The sequence below is a fragment of the Ctenopharyngodon idella genome, chromosome 12, assembly GCF_019924925.1.
Source record: "Ctenopharyngodon idella isolate HZGC_01 chromosome 12, HZGC01, whole genome shotgun sequence".
Classification (NCBI taxonomy): Eukaryota; Metazoa; Chordata; class Actinopteri; order Cypriniformes; family Xenocyprididae; genus Ctenopharyngodon; species Ctenopharyngodon idella.
The window spans coordinates 14,315,379-14,333,782 of record NC_067231.1 but is presented as its reverse complement, the minus strand read 5'-3'; the positions used below and the strand labels follow the sequence as shown (position 1 = coordinate 14,333,782).

General features: G+C 36.6%; 1 protein-coding gene across 1 annotated transcript in view; it reads right to left on the bottom strand.

The window, feature by feature from the left end:
- gucy2cb (guanylate cyclase 2Cb) overlaps window positions 1-18,404 on the bottom strand; it is a 19,045-nt gene extending 641 nt beyond the window's left edge. Inside the window, exons 1-26 of the mRNA XM_051914116.1 lie at window positions 17,973-18,404; window positions 17,664-17,770; window positions 17,504-17,571; window positions 15,666-15,881; window positions 15,435-15,556; window positions 15,158-15,257; window positions 14,856-14,961; window positions 14,568-14,709; window positions 14,398-14,480; window positions 14,169-14,289; window positions 12,697-12,778; window positions 12,450-12,552; window positions 12,279-12,341; window positions 12,125-12,196; window positions 11,900-12,004; window positions 11,720-11,806; window positions 11,399-11,531; window positions 11,137-11,274; window positions 6,350-6,438; window positions 4,720-4,811; window positions 4,388-4,543; window positions 3,463-3,655; window positions 3,189-3,363; window positions 2,123-2,221; window positions 609-703; window positions 119-195 (exon numbers count right to left, since the gene is read on the bottom strand). Coding sequence (XP_051770076.1) covers window positions 119-195; window positions 609-703; window positions 2,123-2,221; window positions 3,189-3,363; window positions 3,463-3,655; window positions 4,388-4,543; window positions 4,720-4,811; window positions 6,350-6,438; window positions 11,137-11,274; window positions 11,399-11,531; window positions 11,720-11,806; window positions 11,900-12,004; window positions 12,125-12,196; window positions 12,279-12,341; window positions 12,450-12,552; window positions 12,697-12,778; window positions 14,169-14,289; window positions 14,398-14,480; window positions 14,568-14,709; window positions 14,856-14,961; window positions 15,158-15,257; window positions 15,435-15,556; window positions 15,666-15,881; window positions 17,504-17,571; window positions 17,664-17,770; window positions 17,973-18,177 — 3,029 coding nt within the window. The 5' untranslated portion in view covers window positions 18,178-18,404. The remainder of the gene's footprint in view (window positions 1-118; window positions 196-608; window positions 704-2,122; window positions 2,222-3,188; window positions 3,364-3,462; window positions 3,656-4,387; window positions 4,544-4,719; window positions 4,812-6,349; window positions 6,439-11,136; window positions 11,275-11,398; window positions 11,532-11,719; window positions 11,807-11,899; window positions 12,005-12,124; window positions 12,197-12,278; window positions 12,342-12,449; window positions 12,553-12,696; window positions 12,779-14,168; window positions 14,290-14,397; window positions 14,481-14,567; window positions 14,710-14,855; window positions 14,962-15,157; window positions 15,258-15,434; window positions 15,557-15,665; window positions 15,882-17,503; window positions 17,572-17,663; window positions 17,771-17,972) is intronic.

Here is an 18,404-nt window from a genome sequence, read left to right as displayed (position 1 = left end):
CTGCGAGGAGAAGAGTTCATAATAATGAAATCTTTTTTAAAGTATATCATAGACAAGTAATGAGTTCAGAGACTAGTTATGATGAGGAATAATAAGGACCATAAAATGTTAAACTCACGCTGTTGGAGGCGTTGGCAGATTATAATTTTGCCCTGTAACTCCCGTCAACCAGTATGTTGTCTCTTTTCCTTTACCCTGTAGTGTATATGAGGACCAATGCAGTTATTGTAACTAAAACAAAAATAATTTTCATTCAATGAAATAAAATATATAAATATCAGATAAAAAATCTAATCTTAAAAAAAAAAAATTAAATGTTGCCTTGGCAACTAACTGAAATAAAGTATGTGTAAGTTGAAGTACTAAAATTAATAAAACTGAAATAAAAAAGCTAAATAGAAATATAAAAAACTAATAAAAATGTCAAAATTTAAACAAAAATTAAAATGAAAACTGAAAATATAAAAATAAATTTAATTCAAAATACTAATACTATAATAGTATATAAATAACACTAAAATATCACTGATGATGATTATCAAAACAATGATAGTAAAATCATTATTTTACAAGAGTGAGAGACAATCATTAACAATTCAATCACAGACCTTTAAGTAAGTTTCTCCTCTCTTTTCATACTCAAACTTGCAGTCTGTGCGCTGGAGAATGTTGATAGTCGACTGACTCACATGGATTCGTAGTGCTGGGGTGAGGAGATGAATGTAGAATGAAATACAGAATACACAGAGATGGATTACTCACAATGCTTTGGTTAAGGAAATCTAGTGAACTGATTTACAGTACCGTTCAAAATGTTGGTAAAAATTTTATAATGTTTTTGAAAGTCTCTTATGCTCACCAAGGCTGCATTTATTTGACTGAAAAAACAGTAAAATTGCTATTTAAAATTGTTTATTTAAAATAACTCTTTTCTATTTTATTATATTTTAAAATGTAATTTATTTCTTTGATGGCAAAGCTGAATATTCAGGCCTATACTTCAGGTCTGTGTCACATGATACTTCAGAAATCATTCTAATATGCTGATTTGGTGCTCAAGAAACATTTCTAATTATTATCAATGTTAAAAACAGTTGTGCTGCTTAATATGCTTTTGTGGAAACTGTGATACATTTTTTTCAGGATTCTTTGATCAAAAGAATTAGTTCACTTAGTTCAGCATTCCACCTTAAAGGATTAGTTCACTTCAGAATGAAAATTTTCTGATAATTTACTCACCCCCATGTCATCCAAGATGTTTATGTCTGTCTAAATTCAGTGCAGCTTCAAAGGGCTCTACGCGATCCCAGCCGAGGAATAAGGGTCTTGTCTAGCAAAACGATCAGTCATTTTCTAAAAAATAAAATATGTATATGCTTTTTAACCACAAATGCTTGTCTTACACTGCTCTGCGATGTGCCACGCATTACATAATCATGTTGGAAAGGTCACGCGTGATATAGGCGGAAGTACCACGGTAGGGTGAAAAACTCATTTTCTCCACCAACTTCAAAATCATCCAACATCGTTGTTTTACCTTTTTTGTAAAGGCGTTTGACTTAGTTTTTGCACGTTCGCTTTGTAGACACTGGATCAGTACTTCTGCCTATGTTACACGTGACCTTTCCAACATGATTATGTAATGCGTGGTGCATCGCAGAGCTAGTGCAAGATGAGCATTTGTGGTTAAAAAGTATATACATTTTTATTTTTTTTAGAAAATGACCGATCGTTTCACTAGATGAGACCCTTATTACTCGTCTGGGATCGTGTAGAGCCCTTTGAAGATGCATTTAAACTGCAATTTCGACCTTCAACCTGTTGTACCCCAGTGAAGTCCACTATATGGAGAAAAATCCTGGAATGTTTTCCTCAAAAACCTTAATTTCTTTTCGACTGAAGAAAGAAAGACATGAACACCTTGGATGACATGGGGGTGAGTAAATTATCAGAAAATTTTAATTCTGAGGTGAACTAATCCTTTAACTTTGGATGAATTTAATGTATCCTTGCTGAAATTTTTGTAATTATTTAAAAAAACAACAACAAATAGATGAAAAAAAATGTACTGACTCCAAACTTTTGAACGGTACTGTAGGTTTTGAAAGACAGCACTACTCACGTAGACCTGTGGACTCCATACGAGATGCCGTGTTCACAGTGTCTCCAAACAGGCAGTATCTGGGCATCTTGATTCCCACCACACCAGCAGCACAGGGCCCTGAGCACATGCAACATAAATTACAAACTAAGGGGTTATATTACATATTCTTGTATTATTTAAAATAATTTTTCCTGATGTTTACTTATAATTTTTTCCACCAAAAATAATTCATTTTTTAAAACCACCCTCTCTCTGACCCTTGCATTTAAAGTGCCCCTTATTATGCTTTTTCAGGTAGTACCTTTCATGTGTTATATTGCTGTTTTTGAATGTAAAAGTTCTGCAAAGTTTCAAAGGTCAAAAATAAATGTAATTATTGTCTGCCCAAAGAAAGAATCTGAAACCGAATCTGAACTGCCTGAAACGAGTCAGTAATTACGGTCTTACTTCCTGCATGAACCTACTTAGGTTTCTAACAAATTTGCATAAAGCCAGACTACAACATCTTCTTTGAGCTGCCCTGAACTGTAGTTGTAGCTGAGGCCCGGAAGAGTTTGCTTCATGTTGTCTTCATGTCGAGAAGATGCTTTTATCTGTGCTGTGAAAGCAAATCCACTTTGCATGCACGTCCAAATGATGAGCACTCACGTTCTAATGGATACGTTAAAACCAACGCCATCGTTACTGTTCTTATCACTGGGTATACAAGTGCTAAGGAAGCCCCAGAGCTGAAATTCAGATATGGTAATGGGCATTTAGTTTCCGACACGCGCTGTAAGCGGAAGACCAATCACAACAGACTGGGCCATCTGACCAATCAGAGCAGAGCAGGCTCTCGGAGAGTGGGGTTTAGAGAGACCAAATACTTTATGAAATCGTTTAGACACTGTGAGAAAAGAGGTGACACTGCAATGTATATTATTAGAAAATGTAAGTGTTTTTTTAACCTTGGATACATGTAAACCTATTGTAGGAGACATCCAAAACAAAATTATGGGCACTTTAAACCATTTTTGATGCAATACTTGAAAACTTTTATCTAATAGTTTATAAGGCCTCACTGTTGAAAATGACTGGCCGTTACCTGAATGCACACCAATGCGAATCCACACGGGCATCCCAGGGAGGTGGCCTAACTGGAATGTGCCCATGAAGGCCAAGATGTCCAGTGCCATGAAGCAGATATCCATTGCATGCCTGTTTCCATTGCGTCGAGGAAGACCAGACACCACCATGTATGCATCACCAATCGTCTCTACCTGGAATAGGCACACAGACACATCACCTTGAATTACTGAGGCATTGTAAAAGCCTTCTCTGATACTGGGTCTCATTCAATTACTAGTAAATTGAAATACCTTATAGACATCGTGATTGTCAAGGATGCTGTCAAAGTTTTTGTAGATGTCATTGAGCATGTCCACCACCTCAATAGGTGTGCTAAAGTGGCACAGTGTGGTGAATCCCACAATGTCACTGAAGTAGATGGTAACCTCGTCAAAGAGCTCAGGCTCCACTTTTCCTGTTTCCTTCAGAGAGCGCACAACTGGTCTGCAACAAAAACAAAATGGCAAGAGTTAATGATCTAATTAATTACCTGCCAGAAATGACATAAAAAGCCTGTACAATTTTGTCTAAACAAACAACAACAACAAAAAAAACATTAAAAAACAATCAATTGTTTTAAATGCTACAAATGCATTTAGGCATCACAAAATTATAATGTACAGTATAAAAAAATGAATATTTATTTGAGATTTGCAAGGCTACATTTAATAGTGTTAAATTGTTTGTTTTAAAGTCAGCATGAAACAAAAGTTCCAATAGTATTTTTTTCTCTATTATGATGTAATATCCAAGTGAATTGGCTTCTCGAACAAGAAAAAATGTATAGGAATTGATTGGATCATTGTGGTTTGCTATTGCTGTGATCTAATCCCTGACAGCAACATACTGTCGGCCCAGATCCGGCCCACATCTGATCCACGTGTAATCCACATGTACCAGATGTGGGCCGAATCCGGCCCACACTACGTTGCTGTCTGGGATGTGAGTGACAGGTTGTCCTGCTCTTGCGCCAGTCAATGTCATAAGAGAACTTTAGATTTAACTTTAATTGAGCAAGCATTATGACAGCAAGGATAATCTAAATGTAAAAATAGGGAAAATGAGCTTGTGTACAATTAAAAATTCACTAATACTGGCCAATGTTACTGATATATCATGCATATCCAATAATGATCACAAGATTCTGCAGTGTCTTTCTGTTTGCTGTGTTCAGACCCAGGCAGAAGCATGAAGTTTAGGCAGTCCGCTCTGTCTCTCTCAGCCTTGTATAGAGCTGTGCGTTCCTCAACCAACCGCTCAAGGTTACGGGAATACATCTGCAGCCGGTGGATCAAATTCTCCATGTAGCTCTCATGTTCCTGGTTGTCCAGACTATTCATAACCAAATCAGGAAATCATGCATTAGAGAGATTTCAATCATGACTTCTTTCAATTAGATTTTCAGATGGTCATCATGCATGCTAATGGTCTGATTTGTATGTCTTTCTTCTTTGTTTACCAGTTCTCTAAGATTTCTCAATGTCAAACAAAAGCATATAAAAAGTGACCTGACAATCTTCCATAGAGTGATTTCTATCTTTTTGAAATCTGGTCTTTTGTCTGGGTCCTCGTCCCAACAATTTCTGATCAGCATGCACACCTAGAGAAATGGATTACTGGGTAAAGAGCCAAGTAACATTTTGACTTTACTTAAAGGATTAATTCACTTTAAAATGAAAATTACCCCAAGATTTACTCACCCTCAAGCCATCCTAGGTGTATATGACTTTCTTCATTCTGATGAACACAGTCAGAGTTATATTAATAAATATCCTGACGCATCCAAGCTTTATAATGGCAGTGAACGGGACCAACGAGTATGAAGCTCATGAAAGTGCATCCATCCATCATAAACACACTCCACAGGGGGTTAATAAAGGCCTTCTGAAGCGAAGCGATGTGTTTGTGTAAGAAAAATATCCATATTTAACAAGTTATGAAGTAAAATATCTAGCTTCCGCCAGACCACCTTCCATATTCAACTTACGAAGAAAGTGTAACGCTTGTCGCAGTTCAAAACGCTTAGGCTACGTCCTACACCTTCCGTATTTAACTTACGAAAAAAGCATAACTGACGCATCGCTTCTCTTCAGAAGGCCTTTATTAATCCCCCGGAGCCATGTGGAGTATGTTTATGATGGATGTAGACACTTTCTTGAGCTTCATACTCGTTGGTCCCGTTCACGGCCATTATAAAGCTTGGACGCGTCAGGTTATTTATTAATATAACTCTGATTGTGTTCATCAGAAAGAAGAAAGTCATATACACCTAGAATGGCTTGAGGATGAGTAAAGCTTGGAGTCATTTTCATTTTAAAGTGAACTAATCCTTTAAAACTTAGTAGTTGGCACGTAAATATTTTTACTGACATCAAGTTTATATGTATGTTCAGTACTTGTCAAAACTTTGGAAACATTACAATTTTTTTATGTTTTTGAAAGAAGTATTTTATGCTCACCAAGGCTGCATTTATATAATCAAACTTACAGTAAAAACAGTAATGTTGCAAAATATTTTTAAAGATTAAAATAAATGTTTTCTATTTGAATATATGATGGCAAAGTTTAATTTTCAGTATCAGTCTTCCAGACTTCAGTGTCACATGATCCTTCAGAAAGCATTCTAATATGCTAATTTGGTGGTCAGGTAACATTTCTTATTATTAATGTTGAAAACAGTTCTTTGATGAATAGAAAGTTCAATGATCATTTATTTGCATTTATTAAATTTAGTAAAGCATTTATTAAACAGAAGTCTCCTGTAACATTGTAAATGTCTTCACTGTCACCTTTGATTAATTTAATAAAATTATTAATTTCTCCCTTTGCCTTACCACAAATGTTTAAATGGTGTAATTTTTTCCACAAAAACGTTAAGCATGCAGCAGAAACTGTTTCAACATAATAATAATAAGAAATGTTTCCTGAGCAGCAGACCAGCATATTAGAATGATTTCTAAAGGATCATGTGACACTGAAGACAGGAGTAATGATGCTGAAAATTCCGTTTTGATCATAGGAATAAATTAATAAATACATTTACAAATCAACTATTTGTTTCGGCTTCTTTGCATAACTGTTTGGCTGCTATTAGTACAAATAACAATTTGTGTATGAGTCAAACAAATGCATACATACCTCTTGTTCTCTTTCACTGGTGTTCTCAAAGTTTAGATCAGGTCTAAAGAAAGAGGTCGTACTAGGGTACTGCACTCTGGCTAGTTTCTCTGGTAAAGGAAAGTGGATTAGTTAAAGGAATCATAAATATGAAACCAATTTGTTCCAAATCTGTCTGAATTTCTTCTGTGGAACACAAAAGGTAAATATTTCAAGAATATCCTGGTCGCTCATTTCAATAGCTACTGTATAAGTAAATACAACCTACAAGCTCCAAAATGACAAAACAAGCACCATAAAAGTATCATAAAAGTATTCCTCGTGCACCATATTCCAAGCCTTTTTCATTTTTTTTATTTTCTTCTCACCTTGGAACGTTCATGAACGAATGAATCTTTCTTTAAATCGAAGTATCCAGTTTACAAAACAGTTCTGAATGACAAATCGGACTAATCCAGTTCTTGAATTCAACTCACTGTGTCAATGATCACAGCCCCCTGGAGGGGAAGATTATTAGTGAATAACAACTTAAACGGCTATTGTAGCCGTCATTGGAGTCACTTTGTCAGTTCCCTTTTGAAGTGGTACTCAACACTGCGTTTTGAATCAACACTATGGGGACACTATCAGCGTAACCGGTATCTGAAGCATGTGTGAACACACTCCAATTTCATTGGCTGGCAACAGTCATTGACGTCATTAGTGGAGCGCCTGGAAGTTTAAGAGGGCAACTGTGATACACGTCATCAGCTTTTTTGTCTTCAGGAGCCGTTTGTTTAGCTATCACGTAGTGAAGGCGAATCTATAATGGAGAATCCAAGCAAGTGTTTCAGGAAGTGTGTGATTACGTGTCCCAGGTTTCTGACACCTGAGGACACACGACCCATGCATTCAATGCTTGGGTGAAGAGCACGCGCGTTCAGTGCTTGAGTGCTCTGAATGCGCCCATTGTGAGAAGTTTACAATGCGGAAGCTCTGTTCACGCCTGACCTTATTCTCGAGGAATGTAGTACAGGCTTCTGCACCTTGCGGATAAGGCCCCGCTGTTGCCGAGGCACAGCAGAGGCTTAAGTTGTGGGGATCGCAGGTTAAGCTGGCTGAGGAGTTTGAGAGCGGCATGGCTCTTTAACACTCCTCAGTAGCAGGCTCGAGCAATCTGCTGGATCAGGGTGTGCTGTCTTAAGCGTCATCTGATCCAGCAGATAGCATGTTGCTGGCACCATCTAGCCAGGAGGAGGCAGATGTGGTTGAAGAGGCCGAAGACAGTATATGTACTGAGTCTTCTCAGCCTGCTGGCCCCGCATATGGGGAACTGTTGGAGTACATGGCCCGCACCACAACCAGATTGGATATGGCTTGGGGACATTCAAGCCACTTCAGAGGAATTTTCACCTTGATGCCCCGGTCTTGCCCTCTGAACTTATTGGCACATCCGTAGAGACAGACGAACTGCTGAAGACAATTAACATCTCTCCTCCTCCTTCCTCCCCCACACAGTCTTTGGTGTGGAGCACAATGATAGAAGCAAGTGTAAAAGAAAAACTTCTTCATCGTTCCCCTCCCCAGCTATGACGGTTGTGGAGTAGGATTGCTCCCCTCTGGTGGTATTTTATTTTTTCCCTCAGTGTTGAGTGAACTGAACTAAAATATTGGGCAATTGCATTTCCCTGCTGAAAAAAAACAGCATATGCTGGTTAAGGTAGGTTTTGGAGCTGGTATGCTGGTTTGAGCTGGTTTATGCTGGTTTTATGCTGGTCCATGCTGGTCCTATGCTGGTTTTATGCTGGTCCTATCCTGGTCCATGCTGGTCCTATGCTGGTCTTATGCTGGTTTTATGCTGGTCCTATCCTGGTCCTATGCTGGTCCATGCTGGTCCTATGCTGGTCCTATGCTGGTCCTAAGGTCCAGGACCAGCATGGACCAGCATAGGACCAGCTCAGGACCAGCATGGACCAGCATAGGACCAGCTCAGGACCAGCTCAGGACCAGCATGAACCAGCTTAGGACCAGCATAGGACCAGCATGGACCAGCATAGGACCAGCATAAACCAGCTCAAACCAGCACACCAGCTCCAAAACCTACCTTAACCAGCATATGCTGTTTTTTTCAGCAGGGTCACCTGTTTAGTTATCCATCTCTAATGATAGTAACAATAGTTTGGGTAAATATGAAATGGCACTATATTCCTTCTATTTAGTTTGCTTCTCCTCCCTAACTATTGTTGGGTTTTTAAATAGGGGCATGCGTTTACCCTGGAGGAGTAAGTCATCAGATACCTGTTTAACTATTATGTGGGTTGACAATGCTATAAGTTGAGAAAGTTCTCCTAGGGGGCATCCCTCCTTGTTATCTGTTTTATTACTTACTAATGTCTTACTACTTATCTGTCTTACCATTTACTACGGCAGGGGTATGGAACGTTGATCCTGGAGGGCCATTGTCCTGCAGAGCTTAGTTTGCAACCCTGCAAAAAACACTCACCTGCTTGTAACTTTAGTAATCCTGAAGACCTTGATTAGCTTCAGGTGTGTTTAATTAGGGTTGGAGCTAAACTCTGCAGGACAATGGCCCTCCAGGATCAACGTTCCCCACCCCTGTACTATGGCAAGTGCAAAAAAAACCTAGGCACTGGCTTTAGCAGAATGCAAGCAGGGTGTGAGCACTGTCCCATTACTGACATAGGGTAATTAAGCAGAGCTGCAGCTCCCTGTGGTTTCCCAGTGATAGTGGTAATGGCCAAGGTCGACAGTGAAATATTTCTCCCTGTGGCAATTATTCCCTAAGAGCTGTGTTAAGCCTAAGAGGCTGTCACAGCTGAGACATTTTTTATTCCTTAGAGCTCTGCTTTTAGGGCTAGAATAGCCCTCAGGGTAGGGAGGAAGGTTGTATAGGCCAGGACTTTCCTTGCTATAAAGGCACAGAAGCTGGAATATCTTCTATATTTATGGGAAATAATGGTTTGGGGAATACTACCACTAGACAGTCTGTGTATGTCTTTTTATTGTGCCCTGTATTGATACTCTGACTCCAGCTAAAATAATCTGTTGAGTCAATGTATGCTATGCCCACTGTGCTTGTGCCTATTCTCACCCAGTGAGGCAGGCATCCCCGCGGCATGGCGGAGTGGGTATATGTTCCCCATAGTGTTGATCTAAGCTGATTCTTGCCAAGACACCACTCGTCAAGACAGTACAGAAAGGGCAACCTAGAATGTAGCAGCATTCAGGTGGAGCCCATGCAGAGACCTCCAGAAGATACAGACATGGAGGAAGAGATGGGCTATGAGGACTCTTTTGTTGAGCTGGAAATACTGCCGGATTTCTCCACTGCGGCAGAACCACTGATGATTCAGATGGAGGAGCCTAAATACCAAACTCCACATGCCGGAGTGAAAACATTTCCACATTCCTCTACCACAGTGGCAAAGCCATTGTTGATCAAGGTGGCACCTAAACAACCTCTACCTGATGAGGTGGAAACATGGCCATCTTTATTTACTGTGGCAGAACCACTGATGGTTCAGTTTGAGGAACCTGAACAGCAAACTCCACCTGATGAGGGAAAAAAATTGCCCTGTTCCTCCACTAAAGTGGTAGAACCACACTGATGGTTCAGGAAGCACCTCAGCATCTCACTCTACCTGCTGAGGAGGAAATTCAGCCATCTGTGGCAGAACCAGTGATGGTTCAGATGGCACCTGCTGAGGTGGAGCAAGAGCGTCCACCTGAAAGGCGAGAGAAGAGAAGGACACAGACAAACTCTTCAACTATAAAATGTCCAGATGAAACTCCACCAGCACCAAAGCCAAAACTTGCTTGGATGGAGACGGACAGTAAAAAAGTCACACACACATATATATATATATATATATATATATATATATATTTCATCTCATTTATAATCTGGCAGAGAAAAAGATCTCTCCAGAGAAAAAGAAGAAGGAGTCCAGAAAAGAGGAGAAAATACAAATGCAGTTACTGTACAAAAAAAATTGCCAATAATCTACCCTGCTCATCGACAAACACAACATGTTCAGTAAGTCATATAGCTGTGGTCTCAATCTCAATGTTTGAGAATCAAGAAAATATACAGGTGGTGGAAGAAAGAGACTAAAAGACAAGAAAAGAACAAGAAGATTGAGCCTCAAGAAAATACAAAGGTGATAAGAGAGACAAGGCCTGATCCATTGTTCATGTCTTAAAATGTCCTGCTGTTGTCTTACAGTGGGAAAAACCAACAACATTGAAGCAAAAATAAACTTTTTCTAAAATATCTGATCTAAAAACAAAAACAGAATCTCTATGAAATAATTTGCTTAAAATAGTTATCATAAACAACTGAAAACTGTGCGGCATAGGTCACTGCACATGATCAAAGTATATACAGTTATTTCGATTGTTTTAAATATATTTAATTTTACTATCATTTGCACCATATTTTCATAAAACAAAAGGTAGATCAACATATTTTGAATTTTTATGATGCAAATATAAACCATATTTTAGAGTAAAACATAGGCTAATCATGTAACATAGGCTTATATGGCTTCAGTAGACTTATTATACAACACACACATATATGCTACTTTTAAAATTGTTATTTTTTTTAATCTTTTATGCTTCAGTCACAATTCATTGTAATTGCATGGTAAGAGCTACCAGCGCAGTCCAAAAATTCACATCCTTTTAAAGTTAAACCTTAGCATAAATAAATAATCTTGACTTTGCATGCATGATGGGAAAATCACCAGTAGGTGTCACTGGTAATTGTGTATTTTCATGCAACTGTCTATAAATCTTTCTCTCACCAGCACGATCGGAGCAGGCGCTTGTGTAGAATGTGCACTTCCTCATCATGATCTCCTGAGAAATGATGGCGAAACTGTACACATCTCCTTTCTGAGAGACCCTCTGCTTTCTCAGGTGTTCAGGAGCCGTCCACAGATCTGAGAGAAGTGGAAACACAAATTAAACATGCAAATGGTTAACCAAATAACTATAATATAACAGTGTAGAAATAACTGAAATTCTTTGTCAGGATAATAATAATAATAATAACCACCCTTTCACCTTTACTAGGACTGAGAATTGTATTGAAGCCAAAGTCTGCAATCTTCACTACCATACGGTTGTCAACCACACAGTTAGTGGATTTAAGACGCCCATGGACTGCAATGTTGCTTGCGTGGAGATAAGACATGCCCTAAAGGAGGTCAAAAAGTTCATACGAGAAACTGTGTTAGAATAGTACATTTACATAACTATATGATTGATCATCATCTAGGCATATAGATGTTGATCAATCCATCTAGACACTGCTATATGCAAATAATTAAATAATACATTTTGAATTTAAGAAAATACTCTAAATGAAGGTAATCATCCCTTTACCTTTGCAATGTCATACATGACAGAGATTTTAAACTGCCAGTCCATGAAGGTCTCTTCCGGGTATGAAATCTTATCATTAAGCACATGCTAAAAGAATAAAAAATCCATATTATAGTATTAATATACTATATCAGATTATTTTTTTAAATTTCATCATATGAGGCTCATTGTAACACTCACTCTAAGGGATCCTCTTTCTCCATATTCAAACACGCCAAAATACTCATTGTCAAATTTCACTGTCCCATAGAATTTGGTCAAATTGTAATAATCAATTTTCAGTAGCTGAAATGAAAGTGACATTATGATATCTGTTGTGAACAACACAAAGTTACTCAGGTTTTATCTAAAAATAATTCAATGTAAGTGTTTTTTTATTCAGTGAAGAGAATAAAATCCTGCTACCGCGTTGAGCTCTATCCTCTGTTTTTCAGTGAAGCTTCCATCTGTGAGTCTTAACTCTTTAAGGATAACAATCTGTAAAGAAAAATAAATCAACTTATTAAAAAAACCCCAGAGTGATGGAATCATTTTAGATAAATGTGAGCATTTACAGTACCTTTTTATCATAGCGTGCACGTCGTAGGATGTAGCTACTATTTTGTATAGAGTCTTCCTCAATCTAATCACAACAGACAAAAAAACATTAAAAAATTATGCAGTAAAAAATAAATATTTCAAAACACATTATTATAAAAGTAAATTAAAGACTTTAGTGCCAATGCATTACCTTCAGACAGATCATATTCCACTCATTCAACTCTAATGGGGTAATGAGCTCTGAGGAAATGTGAGACCATCTTTTCTGCATGTGACGGTAATTTCTATTTTGCCTTTAAAATATATACAGAAGCAACTGTAAATATCTTGCTACATACAATTTCATACACAATGTGCATATAAGATATGTACTAGTAAAACCAGTGGCATCACAAAGGGACAAAGAATAAAAGTGAAAAACAATGTATTGCTCTAACCAGTAAAAGATGAAGGCAAGTGTACCCATGACCCCCACAACAGCAGTACACAATGCTATGACAATGATGTTGTTTTCCAGGCCTAAATAAATAAATTTTGTTTATTTAAAGAGAAAAACACATTATTACATAATATACAATAAAATATGCTTGATACTTTAACTCAAACATCAATGTAAAAAAAAAAAAAACTGTGAAATTTATAGTAAAAAAAAACAGCAGTTGTCGTTGCCAGAACTTTCCCTTTAACATTTGGTAGCAATATTTTAAGTTTTACATACTTAACTTAAATTTACAGTAAAAACCATATAAAGTTTATATACCAAGTTAGTAAATTTGTTTTTTACCTTTATAATATTACTATAACCACCTTAAAAACACAGGTGGTAAGAGATACAAGCTGTGGTAAATACTAATATAAAGAAAGTGCGCACTTGTCATACACACAATGTGTTGGGAAAAGTTACTTTTAAAAGTAATGAGTTACAATATTGTAATGATTATAATGCTTGTTTGTTTTCAGTAACAAGAAAAAAGCTATATTTTTGGCAAATGTAAAGGCCCTTTCACACCAAAAGTTCAAATGCAAATAGAAATGCAAATTCACTCCTGTACAGGAAAAAGTCGCAGAAAAATAGGACTCAGGTTGAACACTCTTACTTCAGGAATAAATAATAAAAAAAAAAAAGAAAGAAACACAAATGTGATGTTTATCTAAAGTCATTTTTCCTTATTAATATGGCTGAATTGGATTATCAAAAGTAAGCAGCAAAGACATGGGAAATACATAAAGTATATTTGTGTTTTTTAACATATTTAATTATTGCCGCTTTGCAAATTATTCTGGGTTTGCATTTCACTGTTTTCATTTATTTTGAGGAATACTGAATCTGTTTTTGTGCAAGTGAGATGTGTAAATGTGTGCTCACATTTAGTCTTGAACTACAATAACCATCATGTTTACACCACACACACAACAGGAAGAATCAGTCAATAAACGGGAAAACAAAGTAACTTCCATTACTTATTTGAAAAAGTAACTCAGATATTTTGTTGTAAATTTAAAAGTAATCCGTTACTTTACTAGTTACTTGCGAAAAGTAATCTGATTACTTAACTCACGTTACTTGTAATGCACTTCCCCCAACACTGACACACAAACACATTATACAAATACATTAACAACATAAGTTGAAACATAGAACCTTAATATACATTACGGATAAGAAAAAAGATAAGAAGAAACATAGCTACGGTTTCTCACTGTAAATTATAAGATGACGTGTGCATTTAACAGTATTTTACTGTAAAATTACCAGAAAAGTCCCATTAGATCTACTACAGTTTTTCACCGTATAGAGTAAGGAAAGTTCTGTTAACCAAATAAGAGAATTTTACTATAGCATTTTTACAGTCTTTTACCATTAAAATTACAATCATTTGATTTTGAAAAGTGATGGAATCCACTATACCTCTTGAATCTATTAATGGACGGTCTTTAGGTAGTTGACTCTGAGGCCAAATGAAGGAAGGATTGCTGTCCATTAGCTGTGTGTGGTTGGTGGAAGTGTTGAACTCATAAAGAATCTTGTACTAAAGTACAGAAGATGTAAGTTTTAATGTCCAATAATCACTTCATAGTTTGCTCAAAAAAAATCTATTCTGTAAATAGATTGATATATCTAAAAATCTGAGGCATACCTCATTGTCATTGTTAGTGTAGATCAAAGAAAATATCAGATCCCTGTCACCATATTCATCCACCTGATAATCTCCGGCTATGCCTGTGGTTTGGATTTTTTAGATTTTAATTATCCTGTGGATTTACTAAAGCAACTCCAACATTCTGAGACATGAATGAAGCTTTTCACCTTTGAAAGACACGTTTCTGAAGTAGTTCATGCTGAAAGACTCCATATTCTGAATTTCTGAGAAGGCCGTGTTCCAGACGTTCCTCATGACCTGTCTGAACAGCAGCACTGCATCATGATATGCTGCAATATAATCATTCATCTGCACACAGAACAGTGAGGAGATGAAAGTTAGTACTTCTAGATCCACAACAGGAAGGCGTCAGCATGTGAATGTGAACATTGTGCAAATACACTCGACAAATTTGCAAAAAACAAACAGATTTTTGAAGCTAAAACTGTACCCACCGTGTTGTTACCAGAAGTGTCAATGGTGTATTGTCTTGTGTTGGGCATTGTTAGCACCAGGACATTCTTCATAGCATCATTAGACAACCCATTATAATATATGTCGCTGTGAGAGAAAGTTAGTATTGTTTCTCATTTACAATTTCCAGTCTTTCTAGACTTTAAATTAGGCTTTTTGAGATTAGCACAGTTATATAACTCAGTTAGATGGCTATCCATGCACATTTAGTCAGGTCAAGATCAGTAGATATATCATATATCTCTAGATTAAAGAAAGCAGGAGTTGAAGGTGAATGACTGACTTGTAAAGGTCAATCAGAAGGAAAACTACTTTATCATCAGACTCCATAGTGCCGTTCTTCAGATCCATGATGTCATCAGGTGTCCCACATATAATGACCACTGTGAAATAGAAATCAAGTAAGAAAACAAATAAAAACACACTTCAACGTTTACATTTTTGAATGTAACAGTGGAACATTTTGACCATTGATTGACACAAATATTAACTTACCATAAGTAAAACATTTAGAAACTAAGGTTGATTTTCTCTAATATTCAAATAAAATAAGGTCTCACAGTTGCTCTCCCGTTTATGGCTGTCCAGAGCCTTACTCAGCTCGTCCTCTCTTCGTAGAACCACAGTTTTCTCTAAATGTTTGGAAAAGTTGCCTTCAGATACTTCAAGAGCGTTTATGTACCTACAGACAAGACACAAATCAGAAAGACTCGAGGGAATATTTCTATATTCCTTCACAAAACTCTTCTGTTGTTGCAAACTACTAATGTACAATATCACTACATACTCACCAGAAACAGTCCTCTGTGTTATTCTGCTTCTTGTATATAAACGTTGTGCTCCATACAGGCTTGAGAGTATCATTGAAATTCCAAAAGTGAGAGAAGAAGCTGGAGATTTTTCTAGCTGGAGGCAGAAGGCGAGTCAGATCTCTCTTGAAGTCACAAGACAATCCAAAGCTTCCTGCTGATATGATGGGCATGTTGAGGTTCAGACCGATCTCCAAGCTACAAAACACATATCAGATGTTGGGTAAACTCAGTTTCAAATAGCAAGGAAATTGCCCCCAAAACATCCTTTTCTTGAATAGTCTGACAGGTCCATTATGGTCAAAATGTTGTTCCTTTCATATACTTTAACTTCGTGTCACTAAATAGAATATTTATTTTTATTTTTGTTGGTCAACAGTATCTGCCTGATGAATAAACATAAGGGTTTAACCCTAACCTAACCCTAAAAGTACACTTTTCAAAGAAGTACACACTCATACTGTATTATATTGCAAAATGTATTAGAGTTTAAATCTATATAAAATGAGAGTAGGTTAGTTGAACTAAAGAGTTAGTTTACTCAAAATTGAAAATTCTGTCATTACTCACTCACCCTCATGTCGTTCCAAACCCATAAGATATTTGTTCATCTTCGGAACACATCGGATCTTCGGATGAAGATCTTTTTAATGAAATCTGAGAGCTTTGGAGGGACACATTGACATCCTACGCAACCACCACTTTCAAGCCCCAGAAATGTAGTAAAAATATCAATGGAGTAATTCATGTGACTCTGAGAAGGCATACCTCAGTTTAACCTCAGTTTCATGAAGTAACGCGAGTGCTTTGTTTCCAACTTTATTTACAAAATATTAATCTCCAACGCGCGTTCATGCAACGTCTACTCTCGCCTCAACACAACACGCATGCGTCGTGGTGTTCTCGTGAACACACGTTGATTAAATAAATTGGTAAATTGTGGGTTGTTTTTTTTTTTTTTTTTTTTTTTTTCGCAAACAAAGCAAAAATGCTAGTATTAGCCAGCTAACATTTGGACATTTAATGACAATTGAAAAGACGTCCTTCACACGCGTTGCGTATGCTGTCAAGAGAGGGACAAAAAGCTCTCCGATTTCATTAAAAGGATCTTAATTTGTGTTCCGAAGATAAGAAAAAGTTTTGGAACGACATAAGGGTGAGTAATTAATGACAATTTTCAGGACTATGTACTGCTAAATGTGCTGACAAGCATTTATGGCAAGCTAAAATATACTTTCATTGAAACTTATATATCATGTATTTATATATATTTGTAAATAGATTTATAATGATAAAGTGCAAATTTAGTACATTTAAAATATATTAACTTCAAATGTAATACTGGATAAAGCACAACAGTTAAAATTATAATCAAGTACTTTATATGCGTTTTAGTATGTTAATCAACATTAAAATAATTATTTAAAGCATGACATAAAATTACTAAGACATAATGATTTAAAATACACTTTCAATTAAAACTTTTCATTTGACAAAATGCACTTTAAAAGTGTACTTAAGTGTGTTAATAAACAGTCATGAAACTGTACTGCCTTTAAATACACTTAAGTGGACTTTTATTTCATTAATCTTATAGTACAGTGTTTTAAAGAACTCTGGACAGGATTTGAAGAACACTAAATCCAAATTAATACAATTAAGTGCACTTCTTTTTTTCTTTCTTTCTTTCTTTTAACAAGGGGTGAGTATAACTGATTTAAAGTGGATTCTTAAGGAGGCAGATGGCACAAACTAAAAAAAGGAAAGCAAGTAAAATGTACAATACAGACAAAAAACTGTAAAAGCAAAATCGAACATACTCAACCATTTGGAAAGTGGCATAAGTGCAGGTTGGTCCCAGTAGAGCACATCCCTCCTCCCCTGCATTCTATGAAAGAAACCACAACGATCAGTGTGAAATATATATATATTGTAGCTTCTATATAGTATGTCAGAGGAAATAAAAGGCCCAAAACTGACCGCAAGATCATTTAAAATTTCAACTCCCTCGCAGGCGCTACTGGTGCAGCCTTTTTTTAAGAAGTAAATGGTTTGAAACCCTCTGAAATTAACCGATAAATCCACACCTTGAAAAAGTAGAAAAAGACACAAAGTAATCCCTAAATAATTCAAATACCATATTGAACTACATTTCATATTTAAACACTATTTAGATGTCATCTTTTGTTTTACATAACTTTAATTATGTCTTCGCAAGACTAATTTCTGATGGAGAGTTGAATAGTCCTACCTCATATTCTACAAAATGTTGTTAGGATCATACTTTACCATCTGTTGAGTTGCTCTCAGAATCAGATTCAATAGCCCTCATCACCGCAGGCTTCACAAAATTGATACTCCAGGGCGACACGTCGTCATCCAATAAAATAACATTCATCAGAAGAGTTCCATTAAAGCAAGACTCTTTCATGAAGTGACTTTGCTTTAGGAATGCCCATGATAGACATGCAAATAACCAGATGCGGTAATCCATATTCAAAAGTTAAGAAGAAAGATAAACACGCAATCTCTCAGTCTTTGAGGTCAGCACGTTTAGATAGAACTGATTTTCATTGCGGTATGTTTCAGTTCATAGTAGTTTGTAGTTGTCCAGATGAGTTCCTTCATCATATTTATGAGAATATTCCAAGAATGGAACAACTAATAAGGTTGTTGTATTATCCAAGCTGGTCTTTTGTCCTAGACAGGCACACTTTCACA